This window comes from Oratosquilla oratoria, chromosome 25, assembly GCF_046742065.1.
Source record: "Oratosquilla oratoria isolate Oo_2021 chromosome 25, ASM4674206v1, whole genome shotgun sequence".
In the NCBI taxonomy this organism is placed as follows: domain Eukaryota; kingdom Metazoa; phylum Arthropoda; class Malacostraca; order Stomatopoda; family Squillidae; genus Oratosquilla; species Oratosquilla oratoria.
The window spans coordinates 32160715-32181937 of record NC_134801.1 but is presented as its reverse complement, the minus strand read 5'-3'; the positions used below and the strand labels follow the sequence as shown (position 1 = coordinate 32181937).

Below are 21223 nucleotides of genomic sequence, written 5' to 3'. Positions count from 1 at the left end.
TATTCACCCTGCTGACCATTTTCAAAACCCATTGTTATACTATCTTCCATCTGGAAGTGCAGCCCTGAGGTGGCAGTATTTGTAATGGGCCCAAGATCTCCATCAACTTCAATTGTATTTCCTCTACCTTTTCACAAAAGGTGAGCAATCAACTGATGACAGCTTTCCCTGCTCCTCCTCCTTCCCACCCACAATCTTCTTGCCCCTCCCTGCTTACTCCTCTTACATAGATATACATACATATACCAAGGCCTTTTCCCCCTTTCAAGGGAGGTAGCCAAAAAGAAAAAGGCATAAAATCATTCCCACCCATTCCATCTCTAAATACACTCCACTCCCTCCACCTTCCCTCTTATCTTAGCACCTCCTGGATGATGGGTCATCCCTACACCTTGTCCACTGCCCTGGGTCAGAGTCAATGTCGCAAGTCACAGCATATCCACAGCAAGGCCGCTTCATTAAATCGGCAACCCCACCTCTCCATCCCCCCCATGAATAAAAGGAGAAGACGGGGGGAAATCCCTTCGGGCTGCGTCAACTTTTGCTCACACATACTACCTCACCCCCCATCCCCCCAACCATTTCACCTCATGCATCACAGTATCATCCATATACAACCATTCTCCACTCACCCCTGTCTTCTGTCCTCTCCCGTCCTTCCTCAACAGACATTCCCCTCTTCCCCAAAGCCCCCTTCACCCCATCCATCCATCTCATCCTAGGACGCCCCCTCATGTTCACTCCCTCCACATCTGCCTTCCATACCTCTTTTACTAGTCTTTTTCACTCATTCTTTCCATGTGTCCAAACCATCCTAATACTCTTTCATCAACTCTATCTCCCAACTCCCTTTCCACCCCAGTTCTCCTCACCTCCTCATTCCTTACTCTATCTAGCCTATTAACCCCCATCATACTTCTCAGACACCTCATCTCAAACACATTCAAACTCCTTCTTTCTCTTCCTCTCCTATGTTCCATGTTTCTGCCCCATACAGTGCTGTTGGCACAATCACTCCTTCATACAGTCTCCTCTTAGCATCCATTCCCAAATGTCTATTCCTCATTACACTTTTTAATCCACCAAGGCATTTACTTGCTTCTCTCAATCTACATTCTACCTCCACCTCCACTCCACCTTTTCCTGCCACATTTGCACCCACGTATCTAGAACTATCCACTTCCTCCAGTCGCTCTCCCTTTATGCTCACTTCCAGTCTACTGCCCCTTTCACCCCTTGTACATCTCATCACCTTACTTTTACATACATACATATACCAAGGCTTTTTCCCCCTTACAAGGGAGGTAGCCAAAAAGGAAAAGGCATAAAATTATTCCCACCCATTCCATCCTTGAATACACTCCACCCTCCCTCTTATCCTAGCACCTCCTGGATGACGGGTCATCCCTGCACCTTGTCCACTGCCCTGGGTCAGAAGCAGTGTCGCAAGACACAGCACATCCACAGCAAGGGCACTTCATTAAATCGGCGACCCCCCTCTCCGTTCCCCCATGCATAAAAGGAGAAGACGGGGAGAAGACGGGGAGAAATCCCTTCAGACTGTGTCAACTTTTGCTCACACATACTACCTCACCCCCCATCCCCCTGCCCATTCCACCTCATGCATCACAGCATCATCCATATACAACCATTCTCCATTCACCCCTGTCTTCTGTCCTCTCCCGTTCTTCCTCAACAGACATTCCACTCTTCCCCAAAGCCTCCTTCACCCCATCCATCCACCTCATCCTAGGACGTCCCTTCATGTTCACTCCCCCCACATCTGCCTTCCATACCTCTTTTACTAGTCTTTCTTCACTCATTCTTTCCATGTGTCCAAACCATCCTAATACTCTTTCATCAACTCTATCTCCCAACTCCCTTTTCACCCCAGTTCTCCTCCTCACCTCCTCATTTCTCACTCTATCTAGCCTAGTAACCCCCATCATACTTCTCAGACACCTCATCTCAAACACATTCAAACTTCTTCTCTCTTCCTCTCTTATGTTCCAAGTTTCTGCCCCATACAGTGCTGTTGGCACAATCACTCCTTCATACAGTCTACTCTTAGCATCCATTCCCAAATGTCTATTCCTCATTACACTCTTCAATCCACCAAGGCATTTATTCGCTTCTCTCAATCTACATTCTACCTCCACCTTCACTCCACCTTTTCCTGCTACACTTGCACCCAAGTATCTAAAACTATCCACTTCCTCCAGTCGCTCTCCCTTAATGCTCACTTCCAGTCTACTGCCACTTTCACCCCTTGTACATCTCATCACCTTACTTTTACCCACATTTATCTTTAGCTTTCTTCTATCACATACTCTCCCAAACTCTGTCACCAACTTCCTCAATCCCTCCTCCGATCCTGCCATAAGCGCAGTGTCATCGGCAAACAACAGCTGGCTCACCTCCCACTTTTCTCCATTTTCTTTAACCATCTCCAATCCCTGACCCACTACCCTTGCATTTACCTCTCGCACTACCCCATCCATATATAAGTTGAACAGCCAGGGCGACATAACACATTCTTGACAAAGTCCCACCTTTACCTCGAACCACTCACTCTCTCCATTTCTAATCCTGACACAAGCTCTACTACTCTCATAAAAACTTTTGACAGCTCCTAGAAGTTTTTCTCCTATCCCATATATCTGCATAACCTCCCACAGTGCCTTTCTGTCTACCCTATCGTAAGCCTTTTTCAGATCCATAAAAGCCCAAAACACATCTTTCCTGTTTCCTATAGCTTTCTCACATATTTGTCTTACCACAAAGATCTGATCTACACAACCTATACCCATCCTAAATACACACTGTTCCTCATCAATTACTCCTTCTGTTCCTCTCCTAATCCTCTCAATCAAAATCCTCCCATAAGCCTTCCCAACTACACTTAACAAGCCAATCCCTCTGAAACTACTACATTCACACTTGTCCCCTTTTCCCTTGTAAAGTGGAACTATACAGGCACTCCTCCAGTCCTCCGGCACTCTACCCTCTCTCCAGCAAATATTAAATAACCTCACCAGCCAGTCCACCATCACTGTACCTCCTTTTTTTTTAGACATTCTGCATGGCATCCATCCAGACTAGGTGCCTTACCTGCTCTCATCATCTTAACAACTGCCTTCACTTCATCCTTCCTTATTTCTCCTCCATTTTCCTCATTCATCACTCTCATTTTCTTAGCATTTCCCACTGCAACTATCTTTCCCTCCCTATCCTCCTTCACATTTAGCAACTCCCTAAAATATTCTGCCCATCTTCCCCTTACTGCCTTCTCTTCCATTATCATCTCTCCATCTGCACCTTTTACCTTTTCTTCTCTACTTGATTCGCCTCCTCTTCCTCTCTTCATTTCTTTCCAAAACATCTTTTTATTACTTTCAAAATTTTCTGTCATACTCTTACCCCACTTCACATCTGCTCTCCTCTTTGCCTCCTTTACCTTTTGCTTTAATTCTCTTTTTTTTTCTTTGTACCTCTCATATGACCCACATTTATCTTCAGCTTTCTTCTTTCACACACTCTCCCAAACTCTGTCACCAACTTCCTCAATCCCTCCTCCGATCCTGCCACAAGTGCAGTGTCATCTGCAAACAACAGCTGGCTCACCTCCCACTTTTCTCCTTACTCCTCTTACTCCTACTAATACTACTATCAATACCTCTATTTCTACCACTACTGCTAATACAAACCAGAGAGACAGAAACAGTCATACATTAATACAACATAGATATTAATCCAAAGTTTCTTCCCAGAGGAATCTATGGGAGGGCCTGAAAACCACTACCAGCTGCTGTGGGACCACAGGATTCCAACCAGTGAAACTCAAGGCAATAACAGTTATCATCATTAACACTTGTGTTCACTTTTTCACCACTCTATCCATGTACAGGTTAAATAGCCATGATTATATTACACACTCCATATCTCAAATCAACACACCCTGTATATCTCACTCATGTTTCACACTCGTGTTTCCTTTTTGGCTACCTCCCTTGTAAGGGGGAAAAAGCCTTGGTATATGTATGTATGTATGTATGTTTCACACTCTTCATAAATGCTTTTTGTTGCTCCTAAATTTCTTCCCTCTGCTCCATATTTCTCTTAGATCTTCATTAAATTTCTTGGTTTTATCTCACACCTGACTTTCTTGTTCACTATTGTATTTGAACAAAAGATCTTTTATCTTTAAGTAATCATCCTCAATGAGGTTCACAACCCCTACACCTTTGTCTGCTGTTATGGCTATTGCAAGGTTTCTTTAGGGCAATGATAATAATAATAATTTTATTTGGCATTGAATCAATACACATGAAGTGCAGATAATGAAAAGAACACATAGTTTGAAATAACAATAACAAATGCCGAGGATGTATCTTCATGAAGAGGATCCAAAGATATCTACAATGAAGGGTCTTCCAAAAATTCACAAACATGAGATACCCTTCAGTCCCATTACATGAGGCATGGGGAGTGCCCATGGGAGTTAGTGTTAGAGGTTGGGCTGGTATGTGAGAGGAGAAAAATTCAAACAAATGTGAGTAAAACTAAGGTAATGAGATATACAAGGGCTGAGGGTGACAGTGAGTTGGAGCTACGTCTTATAGGAGAGAGGCTAAAGAAAGTTAATAGTTTTAAGTACTTAGATCCTTTTATACCTTGACCATTCATGGTACATAATTAAAGCAAGATCTCTAGTTTTATCACTTTATCTCAGTCATCTTTTGTGACATGCATGTGAAACACAATGTCAGAATTCATTCCCCCACCACCACAGGGGGATCCATACATACATATACCAAGGGCTTTTTCCCCTTTACAAGGGAGGTAGCCAAAGTCAAAAGGCATAATTCTACTCCCACCCCTTTCATCCCCACCCATTCCACTCCCATTCACCACCCCTCCATCCCTCTTATCTTGGCTCTTCCTGGATGACATGTCATCCCTGTATCATGCCCATTGCCCTGGGTCAGAAGCAATGTAGCAAGACACAGCACATCCATAGCATATCCAGTGGAGATAAAGTCATAGAAGTGATAATGGGCAGTTTCACAGGAACAGCAAAAAAAGAGGGACAGCTGTAGTACAAAAATATCATCATTTCTCTATGAGTTGAGATTTTACTCTAACACAGACAAATGATGTATGGTTCCTGTCCATAGGGATGCCCCCAAACAGTCCCTAAAGACCATGAAGTCAATGTCCTGGTGTAAGGTGGGCAACTGGGATAGCCCTTCATCCACAAGGAACTCAGAATTTTTAAAAGTGAAACAAATGGGTATGGATGGACATTGGATGAGTGTAGAATGGGTGCATCCTTTGGCTGGTTACCTCCATTGTGAGGAGGAAGGAGCCTTTTAGTATATAGATAAAAATATACACAACTGAATGTCAAATCTTACCTTTTTATAAACAGATGATATGATTGCAGTCCTTATACGTAGTCCAACAACGAACATCTTCATAAAGTACTGACCCAAGACAAGGGATTGAAATTGTGCACAAATAAACATAATGACAGCATAGAAGTATCCTCTCCAAACTGGTTCCTCTTCATCCGTTGCATAATTAATGAGGGCACTGAAAATTGTTTTAAGGAAGTAAGCCAACATGCTATAATGCTATTGTCTTAATATTCAATCAACAGTCCTACAATAACAATTACAATTGTTGCCTCATGTTTTCCTGACTGGAAACCCTTAGCTTCAATACAGCAGCTAATGGCCCTTGAGATCTCTTTGGGAAGAAACACTGAACTCCTAGGAGCCTGCATTGTATTTCCCTAATTGTATTTACCGAATTGTAGTATAGAGGAAAGGAGTAACACTCATTGGGTCCTGTCTCCTATTCTCTAATTTTCTAACATACCTAGACTCAAATTTATGTATGGTTCCAACTTAATCTATATCTATGATTTCCAATTATCATATTTAGATCTGAACTCATGTATTGCTTGAGCCTGGGCTACCTTCTAAGCTATTTCACATATTTATACATCTATATGGAAAACTATTTATTCACATCCTTTCAACATGTGATCTTCTTAACCCCTTCGATACGATGATGCCTACGTAGGCGTCATGAGGAGCAAGTGGGTACGCGAGGATGCCGATGTCGGCGTCTTGATTATATCTATTGTAGTTGTACCTGCATGACACCCATACTCTGTAAACTGGCTTCATCATATTTTCTATGGTTATCAAAATTCACAGGTGAAAGAGAACGAGCAATACAGCAGTGACTTTATTTTTTATAATGCGAGAATTATGACGCAACATCGCACGTCTGGCAGCTAATGCTGCCCGCGAGATTTTGGCCCGAAGTGAAGGGGTTAATTTACTTTCATGACATGTGGTTTTTCTTAATTTACTTTCATGACCTCTTAAAGTCTGTTTCTGTCACTGACTTGTATTAACAGGAAGGAAGCAGTCACTGGGTGATAGTTCTCCATATGTGAGAGGAAGACAGGCAACAAAGTTATGATAAATCTTGCCTTATACTGTAATAAGTAGAAGTGATATGGTACCCACACATAGTGACAGCTATTAACAAGACTGTGATAATACAAAGAGCAGTGATCCAAATGGTTCCCAGCCTTACAGATAAACTATACAAGGAGTAACTACACATTTCCATCCTCAAATTAAAAAAGCTGAAGTTCAAATTAATCTAAAATATTCCAAAAGGCTGTTTCCCCCCTATAACCAGCTAAGGCATGCACTCACCCTTCCTTTCTTTCAAATTCAAACAACTTAAATAGAATTTTAGATATGAGAATATTAATTCAAATGTTATCTGGAGTGTCTGAAGTAGGGAGGTACAGTGATGGTGAACTGGCTGGTGAGATTTAATGTTTGTCTAAAAGAGGGTAAAGTGCTAGAGGACTGGAGGAGTGCCTGTATAATTCCACTTTACAAGGGAAAAGGGGACAAATGTGAGTGTAGTAGTTTCAGAGGGATCAGTTTGTTGAGTGTAGTGTGGAAGGCTTAAGGGAAGGTTTTGATTGAGAGAATTAGGAAAGGAGCAGAGGGTACAATTCGTAAGGAACAGAGTGGGTTTTGGAAAGGTAGGGGTTGCATGGATCAAATTTTTGTGATAAGACAGATATGTGAGAAAGTTTTAGTTAAAGGTAAGGATTTTTTGGGGCTTTTATGGATTTGGAAAAAGCTTATGACAGGGTGGGTAGGAATCTGTGAGTACTAAAGGAGAGGTGCTGGAGGAAGTGGATAGAATTAAGTACTTGGGGTTGCATGTGGCAGGATAAGGAGTGAAGATAAATTGTAGACTGAGAGAAGCAAGTAAATGCCTTGAGGGATTAAAAACTGTAATGAAATTAAGATATTTGGGAATGGATACTAAGAGGAGATTGCATGAAGGGATAATTGTGCAAACAGCACCGTATGTATTTACCTAGTTGTATTTTATGGGAAGGGGAGCTATGCTCATGGTGTCCCGTCTTCATATCTCGTTTTATCTACACTGTTTTTAAATTTGAGTATTGTTTTTGCACACACCACTCTCATCTAACTTGTTCCAAATGTCTATTACTCTGAGGGGAAAGCTGTTCTTTTTCAGATTTCTACTATAACTGTCTTTCTTGATTTTCTTTCTGTGTCCACTTGTATTTCTACTATCCCATTTCATTAGATCCTCTCTATCAGTAGTTTCTATGCCTTTCATGATTCTATAAATAGTTATCAAGTCTCCTCTCTCTCTTCTTTGGTCTAATGTCTGTAGCTCAAGTTTTGCTAGTATCTCTTCATATGATAGTTCTGAGAGTGTTAGTGCCAATTTCATAATTGCTCTTTGTATTCTTTCAAGTTTTGTTATACATTTTTTTGTACTTGGTGACCATGTCATCGCTGCATACTCCAATCTTGGTCTTATCAAAGTGACCAGTATTTTCTTCACCATTTCTTTGTCCAGGTATGTAAATGCCACTTTGATTGTTCTTATTAAATTATAAGTTTCTCCAATTCTTTTTTATATGTTTCTCAGGGGACATATTATTCATAATAATAACTCCCAGGTCCTTCTCATTTTCTACTTTTTTAATTTCTTCTTCTCCCAATTTATATGATCCCACTATTCTTTTTTTTGCTTCTTCCAAATTCCATTATACTACACTTCTTAATATTGAATTCCATCTCCCACTTCCTACTCCATTTCCATATTTTATTGAGATCACTGTGTAGTGACTCACAATCTTCTTCAGTGTTCACTTTTTTCAACAATTTTGCATCATCCGCAAAGAAGCTCATATAACTTTCAATTCATTTATCCATATCATTAATATATTTACATACATATACCAAGGCTTTTTCCCCCTTACAAGGGAGGTAGCCAAAAAGAAAAAGGCATAAAATCATTCCCACCCATTCCATCCCATATATAGCAAACATTATTGGGGCCAGAACTATTCCTTGTGGAACACCACTTATCACTTCATCCCAATTAGAGTGTTTGTCTCTTATCACCAAACGACATGCAGCCTTAGCAGACATTTAACTCTCCACCTCCAACAGGGAGTCATTAAAAATCATTTTGAACATTATCATAAGTCTGTGTTGGATAGAGCAACCATTGTTCATAACACTGAAGTGCTAGCTCAATGTAATGACATTAAGGAACTGAAAATGTTAGAGGCTGTGTATATAAGAGAATTGTCTCCTGTTATTAATATACAGGCCAATATGATTTCTGCTATTTCCCTTTTTAATAGCTCCATGAATACCTAACCTACCTATGCATGTTAGTTCACCTCACTTAACACCTACTCTAACTCTTCCCCCCTCACCTTTCCCTCCTCCTCCTCAAGCCCAGAGAAGGTCAACCAGAGTGAGGTCCTCTTAGGTTTAAGTGTCGCACATGACACCAAGAGTGTAGCATTCTTCTTTATCTTGTGACCATGTGACGTATCTGTATAATTGTGTTGTCTGAACTGTATTTGTATCTTGATTATGACTCTTTGGAGTCAAAATGTCAAATAATTAAAGTGGAGAACTTTGGAAAGTTCGTTTCTGCTCATCTTCCCAAGATTAGAACCTTAATGAGGAAACTTGAAAATATTAAAAAGAAAATTAATAACTGAAAATGCTGTGATGTTTAATTCAGTGCATATATTATATATATATATATACATATGTATATACATATATATATATACACATACATATATACATATGTATATACATATATATATACACATGCATATATAAATATATATACATACATATATGTAAATATGTATACATATATATATATGTATGTATATATATATATATACATATATATATACATACATATATATATATATATATATATACACATATATATACATATATATATATACATATATATATATATATATACATATATATACATATATATATACATACATATATATATATATATATATATATATACATATATATATATATATATTTATATATACATATATATATATATATATATATATATATATATATATATATTATATATATACATATATATATACATATATATATATACATATATATATATATATATATATATATATGTATGTATATATATATATATAAACAGTGAGTCCTCCTGATACGGTAATTCTTTATCCGGTAAATTCACAGTTATGGTATTTGGTAATTACTACCTTCGATTCTATTAACGATAAGAAAAATTCACAGATACGGTATCCGCTAGATATTTTGAAGAGGAAAGAGCAGGGAGAAGGTACGTCTACCACATCCTATCATTACATGTTATAATGGGTTCAGTATATGGTAATTTAAATTTGCGGTAAGGTTTTCAGGAACGCATATGTACCATATAACAAGGACTTACTGTGTGTGTATATATATATATATATATATATATATATATATATATATATATATATATATATATATATATATATATACACAGGTAAACGTCGACTTACGATGGTATTAGGTTTCGATAGATCCATCGTAAGACGATTTCATCGTAAGTCGATCCCCAATTGTGTATCACTCTGTTCCGTGGTCACTGTACCTAGCCTACCTGTATATTAACCACCAGAGATACTGAATATAGCCTATTAAACATGTACAGTAGTTTATTTAATTATTTTTATCCTTTTTACCATATTCAAACACTATAATATGTATTTTCAGTACGGACTTAAATCTCGCGGGCAGCAGCCAATGCCAGCCGTACGACGTGTCGTAATAATACTCGCATCATAAAATATAGTCACCGCTTATATCGATCGTTCTCTCTTTCACCCGCAAATTTTGAAAACCACAGAGAATGGGATTCAGGGCACATTTGAGAGAATGTAAAAACACAGGGGCGACTACAATAAATATAATCAAGACGCCGATATGGCAGCATCGCGAATCCACTTGCTCCTCATGACGCCTACGTGTGCGGCACCGTATGGAAGGGGTTAAATATATTATATCGTCGTCATCGTAAAGTCGAAAAATCGTAAGTCGCGGCCATCGTAAGTCGACGTTTACCTGTATATAAAGACAGAGAGAGAGAGAGAGAGAGAGAGAGAGAGAGAGAGAGAGAGAGAGAGAGAGAGAGAGAGAGAGAGAGAGAGAGAGAGAGAGAGAGAGAGAGAGAGAGAGAGAGAGAGAGAGAGAGATCCATAGACTCACCTTAGAATCTGTGGGCTGACGAATTGCATAATGTCATATATAAGTTTCAAAATGGCACCAAAGAAAAACTCTGCTCCAAATGTTCTAATCATGGTTGGGAGGATGGATACATAATGTTCCTTGTTGCCTGCTGTTCCTGACACCTGCACCTGTGCTGCACTATTGGCATAGGTTGCCCAGGTGTGAGACTCCCCTTTCCTGTCAAAATAAAGCAATAACTATCACTTTCAAATTCATGAAAAATGTAATATAACAAAGATTCCTTTGATTCACTGGCTGGAAACATGCAGCCCTACAGCAGCCAGTAACATTTCTTGGGCCCTCCCATACATCTCTCCAAGAAGAAACACTAGACTGTTGTCTGCATTGTATCAATGAGGGTCTGTTTCTATGTCACTGGTGAAGCAGTTGAAGGGGGGAGAGAGGATATGGAGAATGATAATGAGAATGAGGAGAAGGATAAGGAGGGGGAGGATGATAAGGAGGAGAAAGAATAGGAGTAGGAGATGAGGTAGGAGGAGAAACAGTAGGATAAGAAGGGACAGGAGGAGGAGGAGGAGGGACAGGATGAGGAGGTAGACAAGAAGGATGAAGATGAGAAGGAAACAACAAAAAATAATTTATCAAAAGACCAGTGTCCCAGATTAGTATGATACCTAAATTGTTAGAGAATTGCTAAAGACAGATGAGTAAAATATCTTGAAGAGAACATTTTGGAGGCTAACCAATTCTGCTTTTGAACTGGATGATTATGTATATCAAACCTCCTAAGCTTTAACTTGAGTGGTTGATGCACCATACAAGAGAGGGTTGGATGGAGACTGGGTATACTTGGATCTAAAAAAGGCATTTGACAAGGTACCTCACCACTGAGTTTTGTGGATAATGGATTATAATGGAGGACTTGAAGGTAAACTCTGAATGAACAAAAGGTTTCCTGAAAGACCAGTACATGAGAAGAGTAGTAAAGCAAGATGTAAGGATGAAGAGCAATGACTAGTGGAGTCCTACAAGGCATCTGTAATGTTCTCTATACTTGTAAATATCATCATGGAAGGTTTGAGAATCTACACTAATATGTTTGCATATGATGCAAACACCATGTGAAGAATAAAAGAAGAATAAGACTACAATTTGTTACAAGACCTAAAAAAGATGCATGCAAGGAGCTAATCATGGAAAATGAACTTCAATATTAAAGAATGCAAAGCACTAGAAATGGGAAGAACTCAAAAAGACCATAAATAAATACTCAATTGGATAGGAATCAGTTACATAAAAATCTGGGAGAGTTGGTTATAGACACTTTGTCAGATGACAAATATATCAGCAAAATTGTGTTTAAACATACAGACACATGACAAACATAAAATTAGCTCTTCACTACATGGACAAGATAATGAAATCATAGACTGCTCTGACCCACTCTAGTTTGAAATATGCAGCAGCAGTGTGGTCCCTGCATAGTAAAGGATATAAACAAGATTCAGAGAATACTGAGCATCAACCAGAGTGGTTCTAAGCGTGGTAAATAAAATGTATCAATACAGATAGAACCTGCCATCACTGAAAGAAAGAAGAGAAAGAGGTGATTTGATAGCGGTGTTCAGGTCATTAAAGGGACCAAGTAATACTGGAAGAAAAGGTCCTTGTTCTTATTTCTCTTTTCCTTCAAATAAACAATGGTACAAACAATCTGTCCTCACCATGGCTAAGGAATCCTAATTTAAAAATATCAAATAAATCTTAATAGCTAGAACAAGGGTACATACATACATACATATACCAGGCTTTTTTTCCCCTTACATGGGAAGTAGCCAAAAGACAAAAGCATAGAACAAGGGTAAAACCAGAAAACTCATGCAAACATTTCCTGAATCACTAGAGGAATTATAAAACTACAAACAATACAAGTTTAGTTTCACTTACAACCAATGCTACAACTAAAAGTATAATATCTAAACACAAGTGTATACCTAGGTTCTAAGTTCACTGACAAACTCGTGGGCTCCCTTTGTGCCATTAGATGGCACTGTAACTGTTCTGAGGGCTAGATTAGAGAGGTGTGGGCATTCTATCCCAAACTCACTTCCTTAACCTAAAACAGAGTTGGTAATACCTTCCAAACCTAGGCAGTACTTTCTCTTTTATCCTGGCTCATGCCAAGTTATTTCTTTTATCTTCATGACACCCCCGTTCTGCAGCAATGTAATGCCCACAACCAAGTGCACAACCAGTGGTTACAAATACATAAGTAATATTTGTCATATGATGGTTATACATAATTCATATGTAAAGATAGGCTAGACATGGCTAGCCAAACCAAGCAGGACCAAGGATACATGACACCTATCTAACCTACTGGCTTCCTCAAACCCTGCCCCTCTTTTTGTACCTTTTCATAACCTTCAACAGCACTGTGGGTTCATGGGAAGCAACAGAAATTCTCCCTTTGGACATATCAACCTGGTAAATAAGATGGAAAAAAAAAAGTACAGGACTTGGGAGATGACATAAGAGAATGACAACAGAAGAATAGAAAAGATGGTACATACATATATACCAAAAGGCATCTTCCTCCTTGAAGGCAGGGAGACTGAGTCAAAGCATACACCCATCCACCTATTCAGTGCACCTTTCATTTTAGCACCTCATGGATGGCCATCTCCATCACCCACCACAATAATCAGATCAAAAGAAAATATTGCAGAACTTGGAAAACAGGAAAGGAGGCTGAGAGGTAATAAGAAGCACCCTGCCAATAGTTACATATATCCTTACATTGCCTGGTGGACAGAAATTCTTTTGTCTTTTGTCTTGCCTAGAGCTATCTATTTTTCATTCATTAAAGTTACTACATGGCATAAAATTCACTGTCTTTCACCTTGTTATTTTCTTCTCATTTTTAACAAACACCAAAAGTGCAGATTAGGAGCTTGAATATCCTCACTGCCACTTTGCAGAACATCCATGGATGAATCTTACTACCTCCACCCATTTAAGACCAACTACATCCAATACTGAAAACATTCATAAGGTCCCAAGGGTTTGCCAGTGGTACTTTTCCTTTTCTTACAGCTACTCCCAGGTTTTCCTATTCATCTCTGTGGCAGCCACTCAGTAGTGGTTACAAAAAGCAACAAGGACTATTGCAAATTTGTAAGTGAGCTTTTGAATCAGGTTAATCAACCAATGTAATCTATAATTCCACACCAAATAACAAGTACTAAGTCAGTGTAATATACAATTCCACACCAAACAGCAAGTACTAAGAGGTGTTCAAAAAAGGATCATATGATATCTATTTCCTCTTACTTATCTACAATCTACACAAAACTGTCTGGAAAGTACAAAGTACAAGGAGAAAAGAACAAGAGGATGATGTATTCTTATTATATAGTACAATCTAGAACTGGCATTCCTGAAGCTCTGAAACACAATCATTGCAATGCCTTTCATGCTAAATATGCCATTCATATATACATATACCAAAAGACCTTTCTCCCTTTATAAAGGAGGTGGCTAGCCAAGGCATGCACCCACCCTTCATTCCACATCTGAAAATGCCATTGAAGAGAAAGCTAAAGCTATGACTACCTAATATCAAATACAATACATGGTTTTACAAATAAATGATCATTGCATAACTCTATTACATTCACTTACCCAAAATTATCCCAGAACTTTCTATTTGGAGAAATATCAGAATGGGAGGAAATTTTACTATCAAAAATAATTTTAATCAATAAATTAATACAATTCTTGAGAGAATGTATTCATATAGGGTAAAATAATCTAATTTCACTTTGTCACCATCTATAATGAACCAAAAAGTTCAAATGTATGTATAACTGATCCTTACAAGTTTACTAATATCAAAAGACTTTCATAAAAGATCTTACTTATAAGCTTTTGAAGTGGCCTTTGCCCAGTTATTCTCCCAAGATTTAACCACTTCTTCAGATGTATTATCCAGTGTCAAATCCCATAGAATTTCTTGTTTCAATGGCTTCTTATATCCCCACCAGACCATGCGGTCAAAAAAGGCAAAGGTCATCAGATTGGGAAATGAGGCATCAAGCTCTGGACTGGTTTTCTGTTAAAAGAAAAATAAATAATCGGTTATTGCACACCCTGACAATAAAACTACCCATGAAACCAAGAAGCAAAACTTTTTAAGAAAGCGAGTTAATGACCTACCTCTCCCCTATTGTGTTCTAGGTACTGTGGCCTGGCATCAGCAAAGAAGTTGAGAAGTAACATGAGGAGAACCAGTGGGTAGAAGATCATGGTTGTGACAAAATAGAACATATCAACATCCCGCTCCTGTGGAAGATATTACACAGGTACACATTAACCAATCTCTTCATTCAACTTTTCATTTCCCTAGTTGTATTATATGGGAAGAGAGCTATGCTTGTGGTGACCCATCTTTGTATCTCTCAGCATCAATTTTTTTCTTAACATCTTGAATAGTGTTTGCACACACTGTTTCGTTGTCTAATTTGTACCAGCACAGGGTGATCTTGTTAGACAGATGCAGGATTCAATCATTTCACTCCTGTTTGTTTCCAAAACCCATAAACACCTTCATCTGTATCTAGAGGGGCAGTCCCAGGGGGTTGACACTCTGTCTCTGGACTGGACCCAAGATCTTTCCCAATCAACTTTATTTCATCCACCTTTTCATGTAAGATCTGACAATTGGCAAATTGTTACCCCCTATGACTACATACCAGAAACACACAAAAAAAGTCCCACTACAGTATAAGACAACAATCCAAATTTCTTTCTACAAAGATCTATGGGACAGCCCAAGGACCAGTGTCAGCTACTGCCAGGCTGTGGGTTTCCAACAAATGAAATTCAAGACAACAATTTTATTAATATTAAAATTTCCAATGTGTATGTTGAAGAAAGTAATAATGCAATTTCCTAAAACATTATTGGAGTGAAAACAAAATTTTTGCATCCACCCAACATATTCTTCCTACCTCAATATCCATTTTGAGAAACTCTGCTCTGTAGGGAGATATACCACAAACTGCCATCAAGAACCAGAACAGGAAGATATAACCAGAACTCTGAATACCCCGTCTCCTTTCAACTTGAACAAATATCAGTTGAAGCAGCTGCAAAAGAAAATAAATATTCAATCAATAATTTTCACTGTCTAGGATACATAATCAACAATGCCTTTAAAGCTTTTCTTTATGTAATCATTCTTATACATAATCTGTTTATCAAAACTTCATTTTTTTTTGTATTTTCAATATTCAATTCCATTAACCTTACTAAAATTATTTTTTCATACAACACCTAAATCTGAAGTCAACTTACAAATGACAAAAATAATATAATAGGTGTAAGGAAGAACACTGTTGGCACCTCTTCATTAACAGTCCTGCTGACTGCATAAAAGAGATCACAGAGTTGAAGCACCATCAAGCCACTTGAAAAAAGCTGTAAAAAATGAGTGAATAATTATTTTATTTCTAGCTGCTCCCAATTTCCTGAAATACAAAATAAACAACAAAAGAAGAGAAAGCTTCACTTTGTTCATCCATCCCTTTCACTGATTCCACTTTATCCTTGGTGCATTACTCCCATGAAACAGGACATTACTTTAATATTCACTTCAGCTCACTGTCACACACAAAACTAAAAAGTTTAATTAAATACTTAATATTTTGAAAAAAAAAAAAAAATAGAGAGAGAGAAAGAGAAAGCAAAAGAGAGAGAGTGAGAGAGAGTGAGAGAGAGAGAGAGAGAGAGAGAGAGAGAGAGAGAGAGAGAGAGAGAGAGAGAGAGAGAGAGAGAGAGAGAGAGAGGGGGCAGAGAGACATGAGAGAGAGAGAGAGAGAGAGAGAGAGAGAGAGAGAGAGAGAGAGAGAGAGAGAGAGAGAGAGAGAGAGAGAGAGAAGAGAGAGAGAGAGAGAGAGAGAGAAGAGAAAGAGAAGAAACAGAGAAGAAAAAAAGAAAAAGGATAAAGAGAGAAGAAAAAGAGAAGAAAAAATAAAAAAAGAGAATAAAAGAGAAAAATGAAAGAGTGAGAGAGAAGCCAGTATTACTTACAGTTTTGAGGACACTGACCCATGACCATGGTATCATTCTGTCCTGACTCCTTATATTCTTTCGTGTCTCCAGTGGAGCTAATAACCATAGAAGTCCACATGGTATCCATACAAGAACAGTTTTATCAAAACATGAAGTGAATTCTGGATCATCTGTATCCCATGTTAATGAATCATTCTGAAAAATTGCATGGTTAAAATTATTATGGTGTATGAATAGTATCTTGAAAATAAACTATAAAATGAAAGTAAAAATCCAACCCTTTTTATTTGTCACATGCATAATTAACTAGAGTACAACAAAATGAAGTGAAGAAGGTAGAAGAAAAAAAGTGAGCATTCTGGGGATGTTACAATGTAGGATGAGAGAGACATATAAGAGGTACACAAAAAATGTACTGTGAGCAAAAGAAATATCATTTTAAGTGTTGAAATTAGCGGAAGGAAATTATGGCCAGTACAGTGACAAGTTTGAAATGCAGATATCGTTTGTTACTTTAGCAGTGCTGTACTTAAATTACCAAGTGATACTAAACATATTTTTTGAATGTTTTAGTTGTACTTGGACGATGTGTAATTAGTGTTTACAAGACATACCCTGTGGTGGAAGTATGGCAAGCCGTATTTTCTTCACAGGGTTGCTCTGTATGCCCCGTCCAAGGTAATAACTAGCTTTCATGTTGTCACCTTTATCATATACTAACGTTCGTACTTTATTTGAATATATACCATCATGATAGTGGGTAAAGTTGGCATCATTTTGGCTCTCCATATCTTAGTGATTTTTATCAACTTTTTGGGACAGTTGAGAAGATCAGAGGTTCCAGAATATGAGGATAAGGTTCAAGATCGGTTTGAGAACTATTTGACTTGTGATGGCTGTTGGAAACACTTTGGATTTGGCCGATGGATTATCTACAATCACCTATTATCGCTCACTTTTGTTACAAAGCGCAGCAACAAGGTCAAGGTTGGAACGCATTCATGTACTTCTGTGGTAAACAACAACAAACCTGGAAGTGACAGTGTTATAATAGCAATGTGTCTACTATTATCTGGTGACATTCATCAATGCCCTGGCCCTGTGAGCAGAAAGAGACAGTCTAGATTCCCGTGTATGTCTTGTGAAGTAGGCGTGAGATCCAACAGTAAAGCCCTGTCCTGCGACCAATGTGACAGATGGACCCACATTCGTTGTTGTGATTTCCCTGCTGATCAATATGAGGAGCTACAGTTAACTGGTGAGGACATTTCGTTTATTTGCCCCAGTTGCCGTTTGTCTGCATTGCCTGGTGTAGTGGATGACACTCCTGGAACAGACCCTGATGATACACCCGCCACAGAACCTAAGACTGAGTCCATTACACAAACTCAGTCCACAGAGATGGATGCCAAACTGAACTGTTTGTTGAGCAAGGGCCTACACATTGTTCACTTGAACGTTTGCAGCCTGACGTCAAAGTTGGACGAGGTACGAGAGATTGTCCGGAGGACGACCCCTGCAGTATTATGCTTCACCGAGACCAAGCTGGACGATACGATAGCAGATCCAGAGGTGGAGATCAACAACTACACCATCGTGAGGAGAGATCGTAACAGGGATGGTGGCGGCATGGCTGTCTACATATGCAACGACATCGCGTTTGATCAATGGACAGATATGAACAGTGAGTTAGAGGCTGTGTGGATAAACATTCTCTTGCCAAAGACTAAGCCTATTCTTGTAGCTGCCTGCTATAGACCGCCCTGGCAACATGACTTCTATAGTAACCTTGAGGAAGTGTGTTCCAATGCTACAGACTCTCTGAACAAAGAAGTGATTATAACTGGTGACTTGAATACTCATGTAGAATCAACCTCGAATACTCTGTATAATGCTCTAAAGACATTCTGTTCAATGAATGATTTGAAACAAATTATAACTGAACCTACCAGAGTATGTACCACTGTTGAATCTATTATTGATCTTATTTTGGTATCTGATGTTCAGAAAATATGTTCTAGTAGAGTAATTAATATTGGATTGAGTGATCATAAAGCTACATATTGTATCAGGAAGGTTTCCAAACAACAAATCAATCAGCATAATACCATAAAAGTTCATTCTCTTAAGCATTACAGCAAGGAATTGTTGTGTGAAAGGTTGTCTACAGTTAACTGGTTTTCAGTTGTCAATTGTACAGATGTTGATCAAGCTTGGAATAATGTTAAAACTCTGTTCTTGGGTGTACTAGACAATATAGCTCCTGCAAACTCCATCAGAGTAAAACAATGTTCCAAGCCGTGGTTTACTGGTGACATCTTGAATATGATCAACATGAGAGATAAGATTTTAAGAGATTATAAGAAAGCAAAAGATCAATCTGTTTTTGCTCTGTATAAGAAGTTACAGAACAAGGTTCAGCTTATGGTAGACAGAGCAAAGGTAGGATATTACAAAGATTCTCTTCAAAACAACAAAAACAATCCCAAAAAACTTTGGCAAACAATTAAACAGTTAGGTTCTTCCAAAAATCAAAAATCCAAAAGTAGTAACATTGGTCTAAATGTTGATGGGATTGTTTCTTTTGACAAAGTAGCAGTGGCTCAAAAATTTAACTCCTTTTTCACCACCATTGCTACCACCCTCGTAAATAATTTACCAGTACCTTCAGGACTTTTTGGCCAAGAACACATTAATAATTATTATAGGAATCAGGATGTAACCCATGACACATTTGCTCTGTCTACGGTTGCTAAGGTAGATGTGTATAAAATGTTGAAGACTGTTGACAGGTCTAAGGCTACCGAACTAGATAATATTCCGGCCAGATTTGTGAATGACTCAGCTGAGCAGATTGCTCCCTATATCACCCACATAATCAACATTTTTATTCAACAGGGCAAAGTTCCCAATGATTTTAAATTAGCGAAAGTTATTCCTTTGTACAAAAAAAGTAGCAAAACAGAATCCAGTAACTATAGACCTGTCTCGGTATTATATTGAAGGTCTTGGAAAGAGTTGTTTATAACCAGGTTTATGAATACATTCAAAATAATAACTTGTTCTATGATTTACAATTCAGCTTTAGAAAATCCTATTCTACTGATACATGTTTGATAAATTTGACTGATTATATCTAAGGTGAAATTGATAGAGGTAAATTACTGTGGAATGGTTATGCTATATCTCCAGAAAGCTTTTGATACTGTAAATCATGATATTCTATTATTCAAATTACAAGCGTTAGGTTTCAAAACAGATGTTATTAATTGGATGAGGTCTTATCTAACAGGTCGAGAACAGATTGTGAATGTAAATGGTACAACATCAAAATCAGCTAAAATAACTTGTGTCCCACAGGGTAGCATTTTGGGTCCACTGTTGTTTCTTTTGTATGAGAATGACATGAAAGCTGCTGTTAACTCTAAACTGCTATTGTATGCCGATGATTCAGCCTTACAAGTTTCTGGTAAAGATGTAAATAGGATTGAGATGTTACTTAGGGAAGAGTTATTGAATGTCAGCAAGTGGTTGATAGATAACAAATTGTCTCTATATCTAGGTAAAACAGAATCCATTCTCTTTGGCTCTAAACAAAAACTCAATAATGCTCCCAACTTAAATATCCAATGTAATGATACTAGTATTCAACCTAAATCTGTTGTTAAATATCTCGGAACAGAAATTTATCAAAATGTATCGGGAGAAGTTATGGCACAAAAAATAATTTAAAAAGTCAGCTCCAGAACAAAATTTTTGGCAAGAATACAAAAATACCTAGATGTAGAGACAATGAAGTTACTATCTTCAGCCCTGGTACAGTGTCACATTGATTATGCTTGTTCTTCTCGGTATAGTGGTTTAACTAAAAAATCTAAAATTAATCTTCAAATATGTCAAAACAAACTAATCAGGACTGTTTTGAAACTCCATCCTCGTACTCATCTAGATTATACTCATTTTAAACTGTTAAATTGGTTACCTGTTGAAAAACATGCTGTTCATTAAAGCTTAATCATGTTCAGCAAATTGTAAATGACTCTTGTCCCAGTTATTTGTCAGATACTTTTACACTTGTTAGAAATGCTCGTACCTTGAGAACTCGTTCTAGTCAGTCATCCATTATTGTACCTAGGTTTGATAGTTTGTTAGGGAAAAGTTCATTCAAATACACTGGTGCTATTGCTTGGAACTCTTTACCGATCAACATACAATCAATTGTTCCTAAAAGTAGTTTTAAAGAATCAGTTAAATGTTATCTTTTAGACACTGTTTTTTCTGAGGAAAATAGTTTATATGTTTACTTTACACCTTTTATGTTAGGCATTTTTCTAAGTCATTTTTTTTTCTAGCCAGTACAGTCATATTTTTCATGTTAGTCAATTTTGACGTCTTTTTTTCTAGTCAACCTAGCTTGTATTATGACAATCTTTTCCTAGTTACAATATGTCATTTTTTGTGAGGCCCACAGTGGAAATAAGTCTTTTGACTTTCTGTGCCATCCT

The 21223-nt window shown here is 37.9% G+C and overlaps 1 protein-coding gene across 5 annotated transcripts in view; it reads right to left on the bottom strand.

Moving 5' to 3' along the window:
- MRP (Multidrug-Resistance like Protein 1) overlaps window positions 1-21223 on the bottom strand; it is a 160893-nt gene that overhangs the window by 123249 nt on the left and 16421 nt on the right. For all 5 annotated transcript variants that reach the window (XM_076208602.1, XM_076208600.1, XM_076208599.1 and 2 more), the window contains exons 3-9: window positions 16737-16913; window positions 16002-16124; window positions 15656-15793; window positions 14862-14987; window positions 14564-14757; window positions 10662-10859; window positions 5418-5595 (exon numbers count right to left, since the gene is read on the bottom strand). In XM_076208602.1, coding sequence (XP_076064717.1) covers window positions 5418-5595; window positions 10662-10859; window positions 14564-14757; window positions 14862-14987; window positions 15656-15793; window positions 16002-16124; window positions 16737-16913 — 1134 coding nt within the window. The remainder of the gene's footprint in view (window positions 1-5417; window positions 5596-10661; window positions 10860-14563; window positions 14758-14861; window positions 14988-15655; window positions 15794-16001; window positions 16125-16736; window positions 16914-21223) is intronic.